The sequence below is a fragment of the Pteropus alecto genome, unplaced genomic scaffold, assembly GCF_000325575.1.
Source record: "Pteropus alecto unplaced genomic scaffold, ASM32557v1 scaffold79, whole genome shotgun sequence".
Classification (NCBI taxonomy): domain Eukaryota; kingdom Metazoa; phylum Chordata; class Mammalia; order Chiroptera; family Pteropodidae; genus Pteropus; species Pteropus alecto.
The window spans coordinates 11,817,029-11,836,221 of record NW_006494612.1 but is presented as its reverse complement, the minus strand read 5'-3'; the positions used below and the strand labels follow the sequence as shown (position 1 = coordinate 11,836,221).

The window sequence follows — 19,193 nt, the reverse complement described above, 5'->3', positions numbered from 1 at the left end:
AGGTTAAGAAACTTGCCCAAGGTCAGACAGCTACACTGGGATTTGAATCCAGATGTCTGACACCAGAGCCTGTGTACTTTACCACTGATATAGGCTTCCTGGAGGCACGTTAGTCACTGAATCCAACTCTACTAACAGAATTGGTTCTTTGGTTTAGTTTTGACCTGGATGTCTCCCAAGTCACTTTGATTACTCTTAACCCTGCTTGATGGGGCTATTTCTTCTTTCTTTGTTTCTATGTGTAATCTCAAGATTCTGGTCAGAATTTACCTGCCTTTTGTCAGGTCTTCTCATCATCTTAGATCCCAGGACTTTATCTTTTTTTCTCTGAGCTTTTCTACCTCAGGAAAGAGAAGATTCCCTCCAACAGTTAATAAACTTCCTTTCAAGATTTACCAATTAATGTTGGCCCCCTTTGTACTAAAATATCTTCCTTCTTCACCATTTCTGCCATCCCAGCACATATCAGCATAGCTTAGTTGCCACTGCATCGATTTTGATTCATTACAATAAGTAGCCTTTGTGTAACGGGTCACAAATTATGGAGGAAGACTCTTTCCTTTCCCTTGATAGTTTGGCAGGAAAGCTTCTGGAACTAGAATTATCAGCTAAAGGAATACTTTTATGAGTATTTTCCTCCTCAAAACAGCTATCACTGAAACATGAGTACAGACTCCGAGATAAGTATAAAAGGCCTGAGACATGCAAATTAGTTAACAGCATGTGGGCATTAGCTTCTGGTAATATGGATGTAAACACAGAGTGCTATCACAGAGGTAGATCCTTTTACGTTAAAACAGGCTCAGGAAAGACTTGTTAGAATATCATAGTTTCCTCTATGGGTTGATTAGGCCAGTGACTGAAATACCTACTTTATTAATGGATTTATTCATAGGCAGATTCTCAGATCTGGCGTTTTGACATTTATAAACTGTGAAGGCTATTTCTAATAAACTTCATCTCCAATCTAACACATAATGATTTCTTTATTCTTAAATCACATGCTGAACTACACAGATACCATTTCACAAAGTAAGGTTCTTATTTGCCTAAATAGAAGCAATTCGCTTTTATTTTGTGGGATGACTTTTTTTTTCTTCTTGCTCGTGTGTAGCATGTATGTAGTGGTTCTCAATCATTCTTTATACAGAATGAAGAAAAGGTCTCTATATTATAGCTTTATTAAACAAGCCTTTTAAGAATTATATATATTTTTAAATGAATTTTTTTACTTAAAATTGTTTCTTAGGATCCGGTCCTTAAAAACTCTGTAGCTCTTCCTTGGAGCATAGTCATTCCTTATTGCAGTACCACAGCTCAACTCTACTTAGTGACAGTGAAGGAAAAGCATCATACAGTGCTCTGATCAGACCATCAGAAGTGCTTTGCGCTGACAATTAAAAAGAATCTATCTTGTTTTAATTAGAAGGGTGTAGATGTACAACTCATTTACTCAATAAAAAGAAAAAATATAATAATCTTTTGAGAAATCTAAGTAAGAAGACAGGGAGGAAACAAGGCATGTTTTCTTTTTTAGTATGAACGGAGTCTGCTTACTTAGTTTCTAAGTACCCAGTACCAGCACACTGTATTTCACAATTTCGAAGTATATGTGTGTTTGTTCAGGGTGAGGTGGAGTAGGTGAAGGTGAGGAGCTATATCCAACAGTGTGTCTTCATTTGGCTAGCTTAAAGCCAGAAATGACTTCACTGCTCAGCTCTTGGAGGTTGACCTGCTTCATTAAGACCTGATACTGTGGATATTGACTTAGGAGGAGCCAAAGGCTTTATTCAGATCACAGTGACAACAGGGATCCCATGACCTTTTTGCTTAGGTGCTCAATAGAAACTCAAATATAGGAGTTGGGGTCTTTTGGGCCATCAAACCACTCTGGGTGACTCATTTCTCATAGATCTAAAAAGCTCTTTTCGTTGGGATAACTGAAGGCCATAGCCACACTATTAACATGGTCAAGAACCAGAAATTAGGGAGGGAGGGAAGGATGGGAGTAGTATCTACTCAACACATTTTCTTCCATGATATGGTCATGGGAGTCTCTTGCCGCAGTCCGAGGAATCAAATCTTTCACCTCTAGACGACAAATTAGAGGAATGGCCCATCCCCCTTTGCTTTTTCTCTAGTTCCTCAGACCTGCCTTCATAGTATATCTCTTGTGTTGGCTACAATGTAGGAAATCTTAAGATCAGAAGTAAGCACAACTAGTATAGGTAACGTAATAGTTAACAGTTAAGCAGCTCCTACTCTGTGCCAGGTATTGTTTTTTCTTTGTGCTATACACTTACTCCTTTGATCCTCAACAATTCTATGCAATACCATTATTGTTTCCATTTTACAGATGAGGAAGTGAAAGTAGAGGTTAAGAAACTTGCCCAAGGTCAGACAGCTACACTGGGATTTGAATCCAGATGTCTGACACCAGAGCCTGTGTACTTTACCACTGATATAGGCTTCCTGGAGGCACGTTAGTCACTGAATCCAACTCTACTAACAGAATTGGTTCTTTGGTTTAGTTTTGACCTGGATGTCTCCCAAGTCACTTTGATTACTCTTAACCCTGCTTGATGGGGCTATTTCTTCTTTCTTTGTTTCTATGTGTAATCTCAAGATTCTGGTCAGAATTTACCTGCCTTTTGTCAGGTCTTCTCATCATCTTAGATCCCAGGACTTTATCTTTTTTTCTCTGAGCTTTTCTACCTCAGGAAAGAGAAGATTCCCTCCAACAGTTAATAAACTTCCTTTCAAGATTTACCAATTAATTTTGGCCCCCTTTTTACTAAAATATCTTCCTTCTTCACCATTTCTGCCATCCCAGCACATATCAGCATAGCTTAGTTGCCACTGCATCGATTTTGATTCATTACAATAAGTAGCCTTTGTGTAACGGGTCACAAATTATGGAGGAAGACTCTTTCCTTTCCCTTGATAGTTTGGCAGGAAAGCTTCTGGAACTAGAATTATCAGCTAAAGGAATACTTTTATGAGTATTTTCCTCCTCAAAACAGCTATCACTGAAACATGAGTACAGACTCCGAGATAAGTATAAAAGGCCTGAGACATGCAAATTAGTTAACAGCATGTGGGCATTAGCTTCTGGTAATATGGATGTAAACACAGAGTGCTATCACAGAGGTAGATCCTTTTACGTTAAAACAGGCTCAGGAAAGACTTGTTAGAATATCATAGTTTCCTCTATGGGTTGATTAGGCCAGTGACTGAAATACCTACTTTATTAATGGATTTATTCATAGGCAGATTCTCAGATCTGGCGTTTTGACATTTTTGAAAACAGAACTTAAAACTCTGGTATTCTCATATTTCAAGCACATGATTAGAGGAATCCAAGACTTCCAGCTTGGATTGCTAGAGTTGAAGTTTATAATGATCTTAATACCCCAATACTCTAATAACTTATTCTAAATAAAACATAATTTACCAAACTGCTCAGAGCAAATGCTGATTTGACTCATAGGGTGGATTGCTTTTTCTTCTCTTACACCTCTGGGGAAGGTCCGCGAGCTCCAAGTATCTGTTGTCCTGATTTAAAAGTTACTGGCTCCTACAATCCAACTCATTGTTTCTGAGATAAGGCAGTGGAATAATTTTACTGAAATTACTGCACAGAAAGTACAGCCAGTATAATTTTTAAAGGATAACGTTGGCCTGATGCAGCAGAAAAGATTCTTCTCTGTCTCTTTTGAAGTATGATAAATTTATAGATACTTAAGCACATAGCATCCAGGAATAAAAAGGAGACTTTTCATGTCGTGGCATTAATAAGAAAAGGACTTTTAGGACCAGAACTAAGTTATTCACTCCTTTTAGTCATTTGGAAATGGTCCTCTTGATCATTTTGGTACAATGTGTTTATAGGAAGATAGGATTAGGAGGAAAATTTCATTTAGGATTTCTTGAAAATTCTTAGTAACTCCTGATTTTTCTGTCTTTCCTAGGAAGGAATGAAATATTGGCCAGCTTATGCCCTCAAGTTTTTGGGATGTATCTAGTAAAGCTTGCTGTGGCCATGGTGCTGGCTGGTGGGATTCAAAGGACTGATGCTACAGGAACACGAGTCAGAGGTTAGTGTCTATTTTAAAATTTTGAGAAGTATTAACATATATAGGAGAGGAGCTAGAATTTTTCTCTGTTTAATAAAAATTGCTTGTTGACCTTTATTTTCCTGACTGTCTACTACTTAACATCTGTATATCAGGAGCTACTTTCTAGAATTCTAAGGACTAAAAGAAATTCTAAGTTTTCCAATGAGTATATAGTTCTGCTCCAGTGTGTAAGGGTGCCACAAAATAAAATCTTTACATTTTCATTACTGTTTTTCATCGGATCTCCAGTCTCTCTTCAAGAGGAAAAGATTAGAAATATTCCTTTCAATGTCTCCCAAGTCACGTCTCTCCATCTGTGACGGATAGTGTGTTTCTCTCAGACTGCTGCTCTCAGTCATCTGCCTGCTGATTGCCCTTCTGCTGGTGGGTAGCAAATGTACCATCTGCCGTGTGGTGCTGCTGTTGGTCACACATTCTAGCAAAGATTACTCTAAGTATGTAATTATGTCCAAATGGCAGAAAGCTCTTCTGTGGCTAACACACTTAACTGACCTGAATCTGGCATAGACTAAACTAAAACAAGACGTTGTCAATCAGGCTGTTAGTAGGTACTCTAAAACCATATAGTACAGTATGGAAGTATAATAAGGTTTATGTGTATTGTGTGTTGATTACCACCTGTTTGCTAGGCACTCTGCTAAATATCGAGCTTAAATAGGTGTTTCCTAGTAATACATTTTGAAAATACTCAACTATTACTGAAGAAATTTGATCAGTGAGATAATACATATAACAGGATATTCTTATGTTCTTTGTTACATTTGAAAAATAAGAGAAGTCTAAGATAGGTATTTCATTAAACTAAAATTTTCATAAAACGAAAAGGTTTTCACTTAACTGTTGGAATCATAAGTGATGTGACATTTATAAAGCACTTATAAAGCCCCAAATACTTTTTAAAAAGTGCTTAAATAAAAATACAGTACAATACTTGTATGGCTTGTATGGAAGGATTTAATCACAATAGTTTGGTATTTAAAAATGGATTAAATAAAATCAAACTTTATAAGCCTCTAACTTTTTAAAAATGTTAAACATTTTTTTAAACATCTGGAAATAGTACAAAATCTATTAGAAGTTAGATTTTAAATGTCATTCAGAAATCAAAGATTGCTATTTATAATAACAATTAACTTTTCTAAAGATATTCTAGTTAAATCCTTCCTCAAATAACCTTAACTTAAAAGTACTAAATAAAATATAAATTGTGTTGGCATTTCAAGTAGACTACTTTTTGATTGATTACACTTGTTCATGGGTCTTTTCATGGGAATTTAAAACTTTACATTATTTTTTCTAGGTGAATCTCATCTTTTATTGGTTGGGGATCCTGGCACAGGGAAATCTCAATTTCTCAAATATGCAGCGAAGATTACACCAAGATCTGTGCTTACCACAGGAATTGGATCTACAAGTGCAGGTATTTTACATGACACTTTCAATTTAATGTTACTACAAAAGATAACAATGGTTTTTTTCCTTATGAAAAGCACCTGTAATTGGATAAATTTCAGGCTAACTTTTGAATTGTCAAAAGTTGAAAGAAATATGTAGCGTGTCTTTTGTAGCTCTAAGAAAGTATTTTAAAAACTCCATCATTTAAACTTTTTTTTTCAAAAACTTATCCAATATATCTTTTCGCATCTTAGTTTTGAATGATCCTATTTGATTTTCTTTATTCTCTAGTGATTAACTTCATACATAGTTATGCAAGAAAAAGTCTCACCTGGCATTTTATGAAAATCCAGCAAATAGAATGTTGAAATAAATAAGGGGGAAAAAAAATCTCACTTTACAAAAGTAGATGGTGTTGTGCTTAAGGCATTTTCATGCCCATAGATGTCACCAGGAATGGGAGCTTCTATGGAAAATTCTTGGATAGAAAATGTTTTAGTATAGAAAGTGTATTTTCATTATTGCAGTGTGGAGCTTTGTTCATACATTGTAATGATTCAACAAGTACATTTAAAAGCCTTTGCAGACAGAATGTCAAGATTTGATTATGAAGTGACTAGGAAAAAATTATTTTAAACATGTTTTGGTGCCATTTTATGTGTTTACACCATTTTGATTGGGGAAATATTTTTTCTGTTGTCCTTTAATAGGCCATTGGTTTCACATTTTACAGATATTATTTGCTACTTGTTAGGGGAGACTAATGCCCATAGCTTGTGCTCAAATTTCTTAGGAGAAGCTTATATTTAAAACTTATCATAAAGCAGCAAATGCTCCATTAATGGTCCTACATAATGAGCGCCCCATTCTAAGGAGCTCTCAGGTTTTGGAATATAACTGAACAGATATTAAAAACTGACAAGAAAGCATTTGTGAATTGAGAGAGGCTTGTCTATTATCCTGAACGAGCTTCAGGATACTGGAAGGGAAGTAGGCAAGAATATAAAGAATACTTCATATGCATTTTAAAATTCTTATGTCCCAGTGTTCTAGAATTCTGTATAAAATGACAATAAAGGTGTTTCCCACGTAATTATGTGGAATGTTTCCTAAATTAATTACATAGTGCCTAGAAATGAGTCTAAGCTATCTGTGAGCTACAAATAATTTCAGAGTATTCTGTTTTAAAGTGAATGGCTACTGATTTACTATATCAGTACTTTTCCCCTTTTTTAATCCAAGATCATAATCCAAATGAGATAAAAAGACAGGTATAGGGCGTATAAATTTTAGAACTATAGAAAAATTATTGCTACTATCTACCAAAAGGGCAGGACTAGCCTTTCTTCAAACTATGTATCACAACCCATTAGTCATAAGTCAATTCAGAGTCAAAACCAGCACTTCCAAAATGAAATACAATAAGATGCCAGAATACACTACACACAATGAAGATGCACTATAAGGGTGCATTGCATATTCATGAAATTGTTAAATATAAATGCATTCTTGTTATGGGGTCATACTTAAATTTTTTTTACCATGGATTATAGTAAAAAAGTTTGAAAACCACTGCCATAGACTTTCTTGGTAAAACTAGAAACCCTAAATCCTAAAACCAAAGGGTAAGACCACATGGAAGCCTAAGGTTATGTAACAAATGAGCAAATGCATGCATGTTCCTCAGACTTCATGAGCTTTTTCAGCTCAAATGATATCCTCATTCCCTCCGACGTACTCACCCATCTCTTCCATGGCATAAGTAATTTGTTCATGTTTACCTTCTCAGGATACAGCTATTTGTGATGATCAAAAAGGGGAAAAACAGTTCTAAACCTTCTAGCTATAATTGATGCCCCATAAATAAGGCTAAACAAGGGGGAAAAATTAATAGTTTCTAATATTTGAATTCTAATTCTATTGTAATTTTTAAAAATTATCTTGAACCATAACATTTTTAGTGAGTTTTTAAACTTCTGTGAAAATTGGCTGTTTATAAATTGATATAAAAACCTAACTCTTAGATGTCAATACAAACCAATATTATTATTAGTCAGAATAAAAACTCAGCCATGAATTGCTTTATTTGTAATTTGTCTTATATATGCTTTATTTATAACAAGCACATATCTTGTCCTTGTTATATTAATCACTGAGCTCTTTGTTGGAAAGTATTTTATTTTCATTTTAATATTTTAACATTTTCTTTTAATTGCAATTAGACAAAAATGAAATTTTCTTCATATAGTTTTAACAGTAGGATGTATTTTGCTTTTAAAACTTATGAACTAGTTAGTGGACAGGATGTTAATAATCTGGTATATTAAATTTCAAAGTTTAACATTTAGCAAAATTTTGCTTCACAAGTTCACTTTTTAGAATGACAGGAAATATGTACAACTTAGATTCCATATTCAAATGCCCTTTTTCCCTTCCTCAAAATAAAAGCTTTAAAAAGTGCAGTATAAAAGTTTTAGTTATGAAGGCACTGCATAACTCTGCATCATATGGCTGATGTCTTGCTTAGCAGCAAGAGTAATGAAAATATTCTACACTTAATTTAATGGAGTGTCAAGAAACTTTTGAGGAAGGACCTAGCTCTCATCAAAGAAAAAGAACCTTTTGGCCCATTTAATGCTTTCCAAGATTGCTTTAAAAAAACCATCTGGAAAAGCTATCTAGACTATATCAACCACAAATATGCCTAATCATATTCTGCATGAATGTCAGGGGATATGAAGGAGAGTACAACATGTGTGAAAATATATATATGGAGAAGAGTACTACATGTGTGAAAATATATATATTTCCAAAATAGTAACTTATCTTGTTACGATAAAGCTAAATATACTTTTCTAAATCCACTGTTTTTATATAAATGCTGTCAACAAATGACCTGTCAAAACAATTTTAAAGAGTTAAGTTTATAGTTTTTTTATAAATCTAATGAATAGATCTAAGTCATTATACTCTCCTATTCTTAAACTTAGGGAGTTTATATCTGCTCTTGACGTGTTGAATTCACGGGATAATAATGCTGTATGATTCAAGGAGTGCTCTGATGTCCTAAACTGTTACAAAAACAGAAACCATAACCAGAGAACTTTATAAAGAATTAACGATATTTGTTATTACCTTATAAACCAAATTGAATGCTAACATTATGTGAACTGTAACAGCCACAGGAGGCTTGAAGATGGCCTGGAAAATCAGATCCTAAAGTTCTTGGTAGCATATGGTTGACTTCCAATCTCTTCTTTAAGGACATGCCACAAAAAAAAAAGGAAATTTGCCCCTTGAATTATAAAACCAAATTGTGTTACTATAGGAAAAAACATTTTAGTTGAAGTGAACTTTGTTCTTTTGAAGGCCACTAAAATAGTGGTCCAAAGATTATTGTCCAGGAGGCTAAAACATCTTTACAACCTGGTCTAATGATTCATATTTCTTTATAAGTGCTTTAATTACATATAGAGAAGAAAACAATATATATGTTTTGATCAGATTAGTTTCAGAACAAATAAAATAACACATTAGAGAAAAAAATTACTTAAAAATAGTTGTATTTATATTCCACAATTTGCTCAAATACTGGTTTTCTTATAAACTTTCTACAGGATGTTTTTTTAAACAAATTCTTCACATTGTGTCTTGACTATGACTTATGGAATTTCAGGGAAATAGTTCTGTATGTTTTTATAGCTTAATTTGTACTAAAAGGATGGCAGGTAGTCACATGCAGTCCATGTGGGATTCTAGCATGACATTTAGTGAGTTTTCTGACGTGGACCATCCCTTTGATGCTGAAGGTAATGCATCTGTTGAAAGAAGTGATTGTAGATTTGGATTACTGCTCTCTGCATCTTCTAGTTTTTCTGTGTTGTCTTCCCAGTTAATGTGGAATCTTGTGACTCTGGGATTAGATGCCAAAATGTTCCTTTGAAGCTAGAGGAAGAAGGAAATATATAATGATAAATACTAAGAAAATTAGATCCTCATACACAAATAGGAGCTTAACAAAATGGTTCTATTAGCACTCCAAAGGGCTACGTTCACATATGTACAAAGGTATAAGTCAAAAAAGCACTTCAAACATAACTAACAAACAAGGACTAGGGCTGCAGCAAAGAAATTATTTTATCCTAATGGAAACAAGATATGGAGAATCTGAAAGAATTCATCCACATCTTTTACTAGCCAACAAAATATCTACCTACCTCCTCAATACTTCTGTTTCATAGAAGGGAGAGAATCTTCTTTTTTGAAGGTGAATGGTTCAAAAGATGCTTTTTTTAAACAAACAATATGCTCTTTAGATTGATGTGGTATCTCTTCAGTAATATTTTCAAGGAAAATGAAAAATTTCCCCAATATAAATGTTATTGGTGGTTTCCTAACTTTTAATTATTATGGCTCATTGTCAAAAAGAGTGTTCTAGTCTATTCTCTTTCTCCTATACAAGGCACCATATAGGTAACTAATCAGATCAGTGGAAGGTCTTACACCAGGATAAAAAACATTCTAGTCTTATTTTATCAGAAAGAACATTCCATTTTACGCCTATGTAATTTTTCTTATATGAACTGGCAGGTAGTGGTGTGTTCAACCTCAAAAATCACCAGTCATAAAAACTGTTAAAATTCCCAATAGAAAATCATAAAGTACTAAGTATTGAGATTTCAGTTTCGCACTCAGAAGCTAAACTTGTTTTCCATCACCAGAAATATTTAAGACCTTTAGTTTAACCTCTAGGAATAGCAGATAAAATAAGGCATATAGATGTTCTGAGAAAACAATGTTCACATGAAAAACAAACACAAAACTTCCCCCCACAATTTTGGGAACAGTTACAGACAAAAATATTATGGAATAATCAGTACAACAAACATGAATTTGAATGAACAGAATCATGATGTATAAGAAATGCCATACAGAAAGCCATTAACAAAGGTCTGTTTCTTACAGGAGACACTTTCAATTTCTTAACCTGTCAGACTCTCAAGGTGCCTGACCAATATTAATGACTAATGACTCATCTGGAGAGATTTGAGGTCATCCATTAGGAATGATTTATTTTGCCCAGTTGGTAAAAGGACCTCAAATTTACTTGGTCTCAAAGCCATTTTCATAGTCTACTATGAAATGGCAACTGCTTAAAAAACTGTATAGTAAAAGAAAACGCAATAGTCAGAACATTACCTTAGAAAAGTCTGGTTTTACTGGTGGATTTTCCCTTAATTCTGTCTCAGTATATTCATTATTTACATAGTAGCCAACTCTAATAAATTCTTGACCTCGATAGGTGCATGTAATTAGCACAACGGTGACACCTACTGCATCTGCATCTGGAATGAGTCCTGGATTAGGTGCATCAGCCTAGAATAATTTAAAAAGAAAAGAAACACATCACAAAAGACTGTTAACTGAAAGGAAGACTGGAGTTCTGACTACCTTGTGCACTATCAGTTGAGGGCACACCAACAAAAACTTGAAAATCATACTGGGGAAGGCAAATGCTCATTTCTGAGACTGATTTATAGCCAGAAAATACAGTTCCCATGTTTCTCCACAGTATACCTAAGTACCCTGAGTACTTGAAAGCATCGCTACTTCTAGAAGAAAATAAATCTGGCTGCAGCATATTGTCATTTATGAAGGATTATGCAATATTCAATTATGAAACCTTTCAGAAAATATAGTAAACATATCAATAGTCTTATGATTTTAACCTGTCATAACCTTCAGACCTAAATTAGCTTATTACTAGGAGTACTACCAGCATTAGCTATCTAAGCACAGATGTAGTCCTAATCCTTCACCAGGTTTTAAAACTTCAGATTACCCCCATTTCTAAGAGATAGAAATCTCAGTTCTTTAATTTCATTTACAAGGCCCTTCACAATTGTCTCCAGCCAACATCTCCATTCACACTCCCTGTAACTCCGCACCCCTTATTCTTGTTCTGGAATTACACAGGTTCTTTAAAATGCAATGATAATCTCTCATGCTCTGTGCCTTGCATATACTGTTCTCATGGCCTAAAGGTCATTCCTTAAAATTCATCTTCTGAAGTTTGCATCAAATGTATCCTTCTTAGTGAAACTCTTTCTAATTCAAAAGTTAGAAATTTTTTTTTGTGCACTCATATTACTTGACACAAATCCTCTACTAATGGATGTCTAACAATCTAAATAGGTTTACCTTTCAATCTTGCCTGTGATTCTAAGCTTTATCTTGGGCAGGAGTCCCATCCAGTTCATCTTTATAATCTCATGTCCGGCACAGCTCTGGGCACACAATATATACACAGTATTTTGAAATTCATTCATAACTTAGTTTCTGCCCTGAAGTGGTTTATGATCTCTTTGGAGAGATACCAGAATGGGGACAGAGAGTCTGTCCTGAGAACATGCTGTTTATCTTAGAGATCCTGTGCACCCTCCTCCCCAGAAGGGTTAGGTTACTTCCAGGGTACCCAGAGATTCTAATGTACCTGGAAGTGGGTAGAGATGGGAAATAGAGACTTCAGTATTGCTAAGGAGCTGTCCCCCATATCGCTTCCCTTCCCCTCAGCAAATTGGTTCTAGGCATGTTTGTGTTTTAAAACTTGTTTGCCAAAGGATTCAGCTTGAGCAAATTCAAGTAGAAAAACCTGTAGGCCTCTCTGATCATTTAGATTGGAGAAGTGATAGGCAGAGATCTTTAACACACTTATGAGAAAGGCATGTTTATTATGAGAGGCAAAATCATGGCAGACAAGAATACTATGGCAGTTTGTTTAAGGCACAGAACAAAAACTGTATTTTAGTCCCTTTTTGCTGATAATAGTACATTTTGTAAAAACACATGGTCAGCTGAAACCATACGATCTAAATCAAATACGCTTCCTCTGTGCTTTTGAAAAACATGTGCACTGATACCAAGGTAAAACCACTGGACAATCACTAGAAGCAAATTTTTTTTTCCTATAACACTCCCAAGCTTTTAGCTTAGAGTGTTCTTAACAACAAACACATAGAAAAGATTTCTAAAGGTTTGTTTTGAAAATGGATTAGCAAGTTTTTATAGTAGCATAAAAAAGTATATCACTACATGTCAAACTAAGTTTCTTAATATGTCATAAATTATCATCGGTCAAGTAAGGGTCCACCAAGCTTGTAGGTCAAAGCAAATACTGCTTCTTTATATGACAATTTCAAGAAGCTAAAAGACTAAAAGTTTAGTTCTAATTATAGAAATAGGGCACTATTTGTCTTAAATTCTATGAATGTTCTTATGAGGTAATATATTATCCATATTTTATAGATGACAGGAGTGTCTGAGGGATGTTAGGGAGGCTGTCACATGTGCCTAACAAGCAGTGAAACAGGATTTGACCTAGGTCTATAACTGCAGTGCTTCCCCCTATACCACTCATGCTCCTGTACCCACATCTTTCACCAAGGTTATGCACTCACACAACTCAGGTTAACAGCACTTTTAATTAATAGATTTGAGTCTTCTAGTTAATATATTTGAGCTTTTTAAACCATTTGTTTAGGTACCGTAAATTATTTCACACTTGTTAATAAAAAGCACTAAGGCTAGGAGACCAAGATTCTGCATTCTCTATTTAGGAGAGGGGAGGGAAACGTAGCAGCTCTAAAGGTACCATTGGTTTGAGTGATTCTTGGCCTGTATCTGACAAACAGTATTCATTTAAATTGGACCCATCTGTGAAGTGAGAAAATGGGGAGTCAGGGATAGAAAGGTAATTTTCTCTCGGGATAAAGGCTCTTCAGTGGCTTCTATTTAACTGATGAAACTCTTTGTATAGAAATACTTGTAACAAAATTAATTTAAAAACTTGTAGCTAGTTACTTTTTGGACTATTATAAATATTTCCCTCTAATAAGGATAATTGGAAATTGAATAGTTTTATACAACAATTTAACATGAATTAAAAGAAGTAACACTTTTGAATCAGAAGATAATCTGAAGTCTTCGCACAGATCCAGTATCTGAGAACATGATTTATATTAGAATTTCCTCTCACAAATAATAAAGTAGTAGATTTATAACAGTAATCCTCTAAAAAATGTGTAGATTAGAGGCTTTAGTAAAGTGGGGCTTCAATTCCAGTGACCCAAGATCACACAGTAGATCTCTAGTAACATACCTGTTAACCTAGCTTAATTATGTTGAAATAAAGTTGTTTTTGTTATATTATGGCTGAAACCATAACATGAAGATGCATATTACTAACTATACTAGTTAGTATGCATTTTGATAGGGTTCTAGACAGCTACCCCCTTGAAAGTCTGATACTAAGGGACTATTCACAGGAAGAGCCTAAAATTAACCATCACGTGCGCCATGGCACAGTATAAGGTTTACTCCATGCTGTGCAAACCTGGAAGTAAATATCACATCAACATCCCTAGCACACAAAATCGAGAGGTGGCGTTCCTTTATGACACAGTGACTTCCTAAAACATAGAAGCAGATAAAAAGTGAATGCAGCAGAAGCAGTGATTTAACCCCAAAGGGATAAGGACCATGAGATATAGTCTGTTTAGAAACATATTTAGCATACCAAGAATAATCTTACCTGAAATACAAACATATGCCTTCCTGCAGGAACAGGGCCCACTAAAACAGAGTCTAAAACTTGATCGTATTCTTCACTTTCTGCAGAGCCCACATAGATAATTTTCCATTCCAAGTCTAGGGTTAAAAAACAAAACATTTCATATTCAGTAATTACATTACAAGATGACATCAGAGACCCTTTTTATGTCCACTTAGTTATTTACTGGCTGCTAATATTGGCTTCTCATAACAGAAAAGCACTGAACTACTCCTTAGGAAATTCTTACCTTTCGTACCCAAGTTTCTCAAAATGCTCTTTCTGTGAAACACTGGTTCATGCATAGGGATCCTCAAAAAAGACCAGAAACTTAGGAAATGCTTCATAAAGCACACTGACAGAGTTAAGTGTTTTGAAACATCTTTTAATAAAGACCAGTAAGGTTAAGCCAGCATTTCCCAAATTTATTTGGCTATGGAATCCCTCCCCCCCCACTTCATTCGTGTCACATTTTAACAATTTACTAAACACTTTGGAAGGACTGCCTCATATTATGTTACATAGGTGCAAATCATCAAAGAGCTCCAAAGTGGAAAAATACAAAGTAGGAAAAAGCCAACTTCCCTGTGGCTCAGAAGTAAGGGACTTCAGTTCATCAACTGACACAGGACCACAACCAGGTTTTTTCCCTTGTGTCATGCAATCTTTAAATTGGGAAGGGGGAACCAAAGATCTTTTACCACTAGATACACGAGTATATACAGTAAGAACAGGCATGAAGAGGAACAAACAAGACACATTGAAGTACAACCCAAGACATTTTATGTAATTCAGTCATATACAGTTCAAATTTTATTGAGCACCTCAATGTGCCCTTTGAGGAGAACCCAGAGATGAGTAGAAGGACTGATCTTTTGAAGGAGCCTTCTCTTTAGAAGAGGAAGGAACTCTACAAATACAGATCATCTGAGACCTCCTGGGCCTCTTAGAGTGTTTAGCACTGTGTGTCCTGCCTCTTGGATTCACTGCACTGAGACTACATCAGCACTCCCAGGGGGGTGTTTCTGGGTCACTTGTGGAGAATCTAGTTAGTGCCACTATGTGTTGCCTTTTTTGTATAATTGTGTAGATATTTTTGTTCATTAAACAGATACCATAAATAGCATAGCAATACTACTTATTCCCACGGTACTTATAAACTGCAGTTTATTGAACTAAATAAAGTATAAGGTTTATACTTTCTTTTATCAAGTCAGTAATCATTTCTGAGGACCTGTTATGTCATGGCTCTGTCTTAGACTAGACCATTTTATTTCCAGCTTCTTGCATATTTCCAGATTCAGGGTCCTGCATCTGACCTCATTAGATTATCTGTTTGTTGGTGAAGATTAAGAGAGGAAATAAGCAATATAAATATCTAGTCAGAAGAAGCAGCAAGTATAGAAGCCCACAGGTAGTAAGGTGCTTGGCAAGAAAAAGGAAGGCCACTAGGGCAGGAGCAGAATGAGCAAAGGAGAAAATAACCCACCATGAGATTAGGGGTGAGAGGCATGGTCAGATATGCAAGGTTTTGCCATCATAAGGACTTTAGGCTTTTACACTGAGTGGCATAGGAAGCTACTGGAGGGTTTTGAGTGGAGTGACATAATCTAACTTTCATTTCAGAAGGATCATTTGGGCTGCTATGTGCAGTATAACCTATAAGAGAGCAAGAGAAGAAACAAGAGGCCATTTTAACAATTGAGGCAAGAAATTATGGTGGCTTGGACCACATGCAGCCATGGGTGTGAGAAGCAGTCAGTCTGGATAAATCTTGAAGATAGAAGCAGCAAAAGTCACTATTTTTTGTGAGGATAGGGGAGGGAAACAATTAGGAGTTAGCTTTGGACATGTTCAGTTTGTGATATCTACTAGATATCTAAGTGGAGATAATGAACAGATCTAGTCAAAATTTGGAAACTATCAATAAGTGAAGCCTTGAAAATAGGTAGGATTTCTAGGGAGTGAGCTTTGGGGCTGTCCAAAGTTAAGAGGTCAGGGAGATGAGGAAGAATCCATAAAGTAGGTTACAAAACAAGTGGCCAATGAGGTGGGTAACCAAAAACCCAAGTGGCATAACTTTTAAGATGGGTGTGAAGGTTATTAAACTAGCCAAGTGAAGACTAGGAATTGTCATGTGGAGGTTTTCATATTTTGTTCACTTCATATGTATTCGTACTACTACATACAGTGTTCTTGGCCTAATTGGTATAAGTTGGCATCTTAGGACTGACAGGAACAGTCATGACTTATAAACCTTTTATAAAATACTATGTGCTGGGCATTGGTCTTGCCACGTCACACCTGTTGTTTACACTTCAACAGCTTTATCATATGGATTTAATTATACCTATTATGCAAGCAAGAAAGTTGAGGCTCTGAGAGGCTAAGTAATCCAACCAAATTCATGCAGCTAGTAAATCAAAGAATCAGAATCCAAGCTATGTCTCTGCAACTCCAAGGCCTGAGCTCTTTCCAAAAATGTAAGATAATTTCTTCCTTTTCTAGCTCTCAAATGAATAGTGGAATAAAAGAATTGCAGGGAGAGGGGAGACATGGGTGAGGGCAAAGGCCATGGGGAAATAATCTAGGCTGTTAACTCAGGGATCACCTATACCTTAATTTTTATGGTTATGGAATGCCTGCTGTAACTACTGAGCTTAAAATGCTCAGTACTTATTTATAAATCAGCCATCAGTTGTATTCTCAATTTTTTTTAACCTAGCTTTCATTCCCCTGCCCCTTGTATTGGAAAAAGGGATAGGGTCAGATGCTTTACACAGGTTATCAGTTGAAGGAGTTTATTCATATATTTAAAAAGTTAACAGTTTCACTTAAACATAGTAATCCCAGCCTACATGTAGCTCCATTTGTGGTGGGAGTGAGAGAAGTCACCATGGGAATTTTAAACTAATTACACTACTTGGGAAGACCTGTGGTCTATTGGAAAGTATGTAATCTTTGGGAATTAGAACAAGCCTGAAGTCTGAAAGTATGAAGCACCATATTCAATTCTGGTACATTGTAAGTATTCAAACTGAGGGTAGCCTAATTATTATGTTGATCAACTTTTTTTTTTTTAATGGCCCCATTCAGTAGAGAAGCAGAGAACCAGAACCAGAACCTATAACAAAGACAGCAGGAAAGTCAAAATTTATACAGAAGGCTTGGTGACTGACCATCAGGTCAAATATATCCAAGGCCTCTAACTCCCTTGTCTGACAGAAAAGACTCCGTTTAATCTGTAGATTGCTGTCCTACCTACTGTCATAAGCCTTATATTAGAAACAACTAAATTATCTTAAAAGCAAATACTCCTCAAGGCTTTTTTTAAAGCAGAGTTACAAGGCAGAAAGTGAAAATATTTGGAGGCTATTAAAAAGCTAAAGTATGAAAAATGGTTGCCAACCTCTGCTTAGGACTTGAGACAAAATTATAATGGGAAAACTTCTCTTCAGAATATTTGGTAGTTTCATTTCAATAATAGATTTTTAAAAGAACTACAATAGTATAAAAGTATGGAACTTCTCATAAGCCTTTGCTAAGTAAACGCAATTTCCTTAATTCACACAGCCTCTAGGTGGAGTACACAAGCATGGCACCTTTTTGAAAGATTCCTTTGCAGCTTTGGTATGACTCAGCTTAAATTCTTTTGAAAAAATACTAAATGCCCAGTCTAGGCGCCCTGGGAAGTGAAGTATACAAGTGGACGTATCGTTGACATTAGTGCCGTAAAATTTCTGATGTGATTCAGTTAGGTTCTGAATAGATCCCAGTTAGAAATGGAACATAGTTCTGCATCCATGATGGCAGGTTTCATCCAACGTCAAAGCCCTGTAACAACATCCTTTATAACTGGCTCCTAAAATAGAAAGAATCACTTGAAGAATACTTATAATTTGAAGAATTTCTAATGCCTAAAACACTAAGTTGGGATGGACTGATCAGTAGTTTCTCTTGTATTTACCCATTTTTATATGCAATTGGCAATAAAAGGGAAAAACTACAGACTGGGGTATAAAAAAAATGGGCCTGGTAGCCCAAATGTTATAGTCATACTATGATAAGTAATCAAATGGTTTGAGTAATAAAAAAAAAAAAAAAAAAATCCCTTTATTTTTATTATCAATGGCCTTAGAAACTAGTTTAACAAATGAATCATCTTTCAAAATGTGCACTGTGTATTATACATGTGCATATATGCTTTATATATATATTAAACTGTATGGAGGAGCTCAGATTAAAGTGTTAATTATGGTTCCTTACAGGAGTGAGATGAGGAAGCCATTGGTACAGAGGACTCACTTTATGGCTGTACAACTTTTTAAAAGTTTATTACAAGGAGCGCATAATTTTATAATTTAAAAAATTAACACCCTATGAAAAATACATTTTAGAGATTATAACTAATTTTCAAAGTGAAAATGCTTTACGTGCCTTGATTAACAATAATTTTAAATGCACTTTGCTAAATAGTTTTGTAAATAAGTTATGTCCCCTTTTTAATTGTAAAATTACCACCGATGTTAAACGTTTTTTCCCCTCAAATTTTGAAAATGAAGCACTGGATTATTTTAATAAAATCACAAAAAAAAAGACCTTGGAAAGTTTTAGCTTCCTAAATATTACTGCACATATTAAAATTATTTATTTTTTTGAAGACCTTAAAATGTACTTAGAGAAAAATAGTAAAAAATTTTGCATTGCTGTTAAGACTTTACCTTTTATTTCCTAGCCCACTTTTGTGTTTTATGTTCAGGGTGTTTGGATGTGGAGTTATTTTAATTAGATTTCAACACGTTCTTGAAGAAAGTGTTCTTTCAAACTACTTAGAAGCCAGTGATTAAGTCCTGTTAATTATCTAAGTATTTTACTTATTTCTGCTCTTGGGTTAAATGTAACTTTCTAGCTTAGCAATAGTTTCTTCCTGAGAGACAGGAGAGAAGATTTCGGTCATTAAAATAAAGGAGTCCACGTTTGTCCGGGAGAGCCTGCGCGCGAGCATCCCGGGCGCCCGGAGCATCCCAGGCGCCGGCCCGGGAGCGCCGGCC

The 19,193-nt window shown here is 35.3% G+C and overlaps 2 protein-coding genes across 10 annotated transcripts in view; one reads left to right on the top strand and one right to left on the bottom strand.

Annotated features, from left to right (window-relative positions):
- Nucleotides 1-19,193, top strand: part of MCM9 (minichromosome maintenance 9 homologous recombination repair factor) — a 68,560-nt gene that overhangs the window by 12,968 nt on the left and 36,399 nt on the right. For 7 of the 9 annotated variants that reach the window (XR_003044321.1, XR_003044320.1, XM_015600098.2 and 4 more), the window contains exons 6-7: nucleotides 3,972-4,097; nucleotides 5,440-5,559. Coding sequence is in view for 7 of the 9 variants with exons in the window: in XM_015600098.2 (XP_015455584.1) it covers nucleotides 3,972-4,097; nucleotides 5,440-5,559 (246 nt within the window). In the remaining 2 variants the exon portion in view is untranslated. Of the gene's footprint in view, nucleotides 1-3,971; nucleotides 4,098-5,439; nucleotides 5,560-18,410; nucleotides 19,155-19,193 lie in introns of those variants that run through there. The other 2 variants (XM_015600099.2, XM_015600097.2) reach the window with 2 other exon arrangements.
- Nucleotides 7,616-19,193, bottom strand: part of ASF1A (anti-silencing function 1A histone chaperone) — a 12,779-nt gene continuing 1,201 nt past the window's right edge. The window contains exons 2-4 of the mRNA XM_006926126.3: nucleotides 14,125-14,240; nucleotides 10,734-10,910; nucleotides 7,616-9,479 (exon numbers count right to left, since the gene is read on the bottom strand). Coding sequence (XP_006926188.1) covers nucleotides 9,267-9,479; nucleotides 10,734-10,910; nucleotides 14,125-14,240 — 506 coding nt within the window. The 3' untranslated portion in view covers nucleotides 7,616-9,266. The remainder of the gene's footprint in view (nucleotides 9,480-10,733; nucleotides 10,911-14,124; nucleotides 14,241-19,193) is intronic.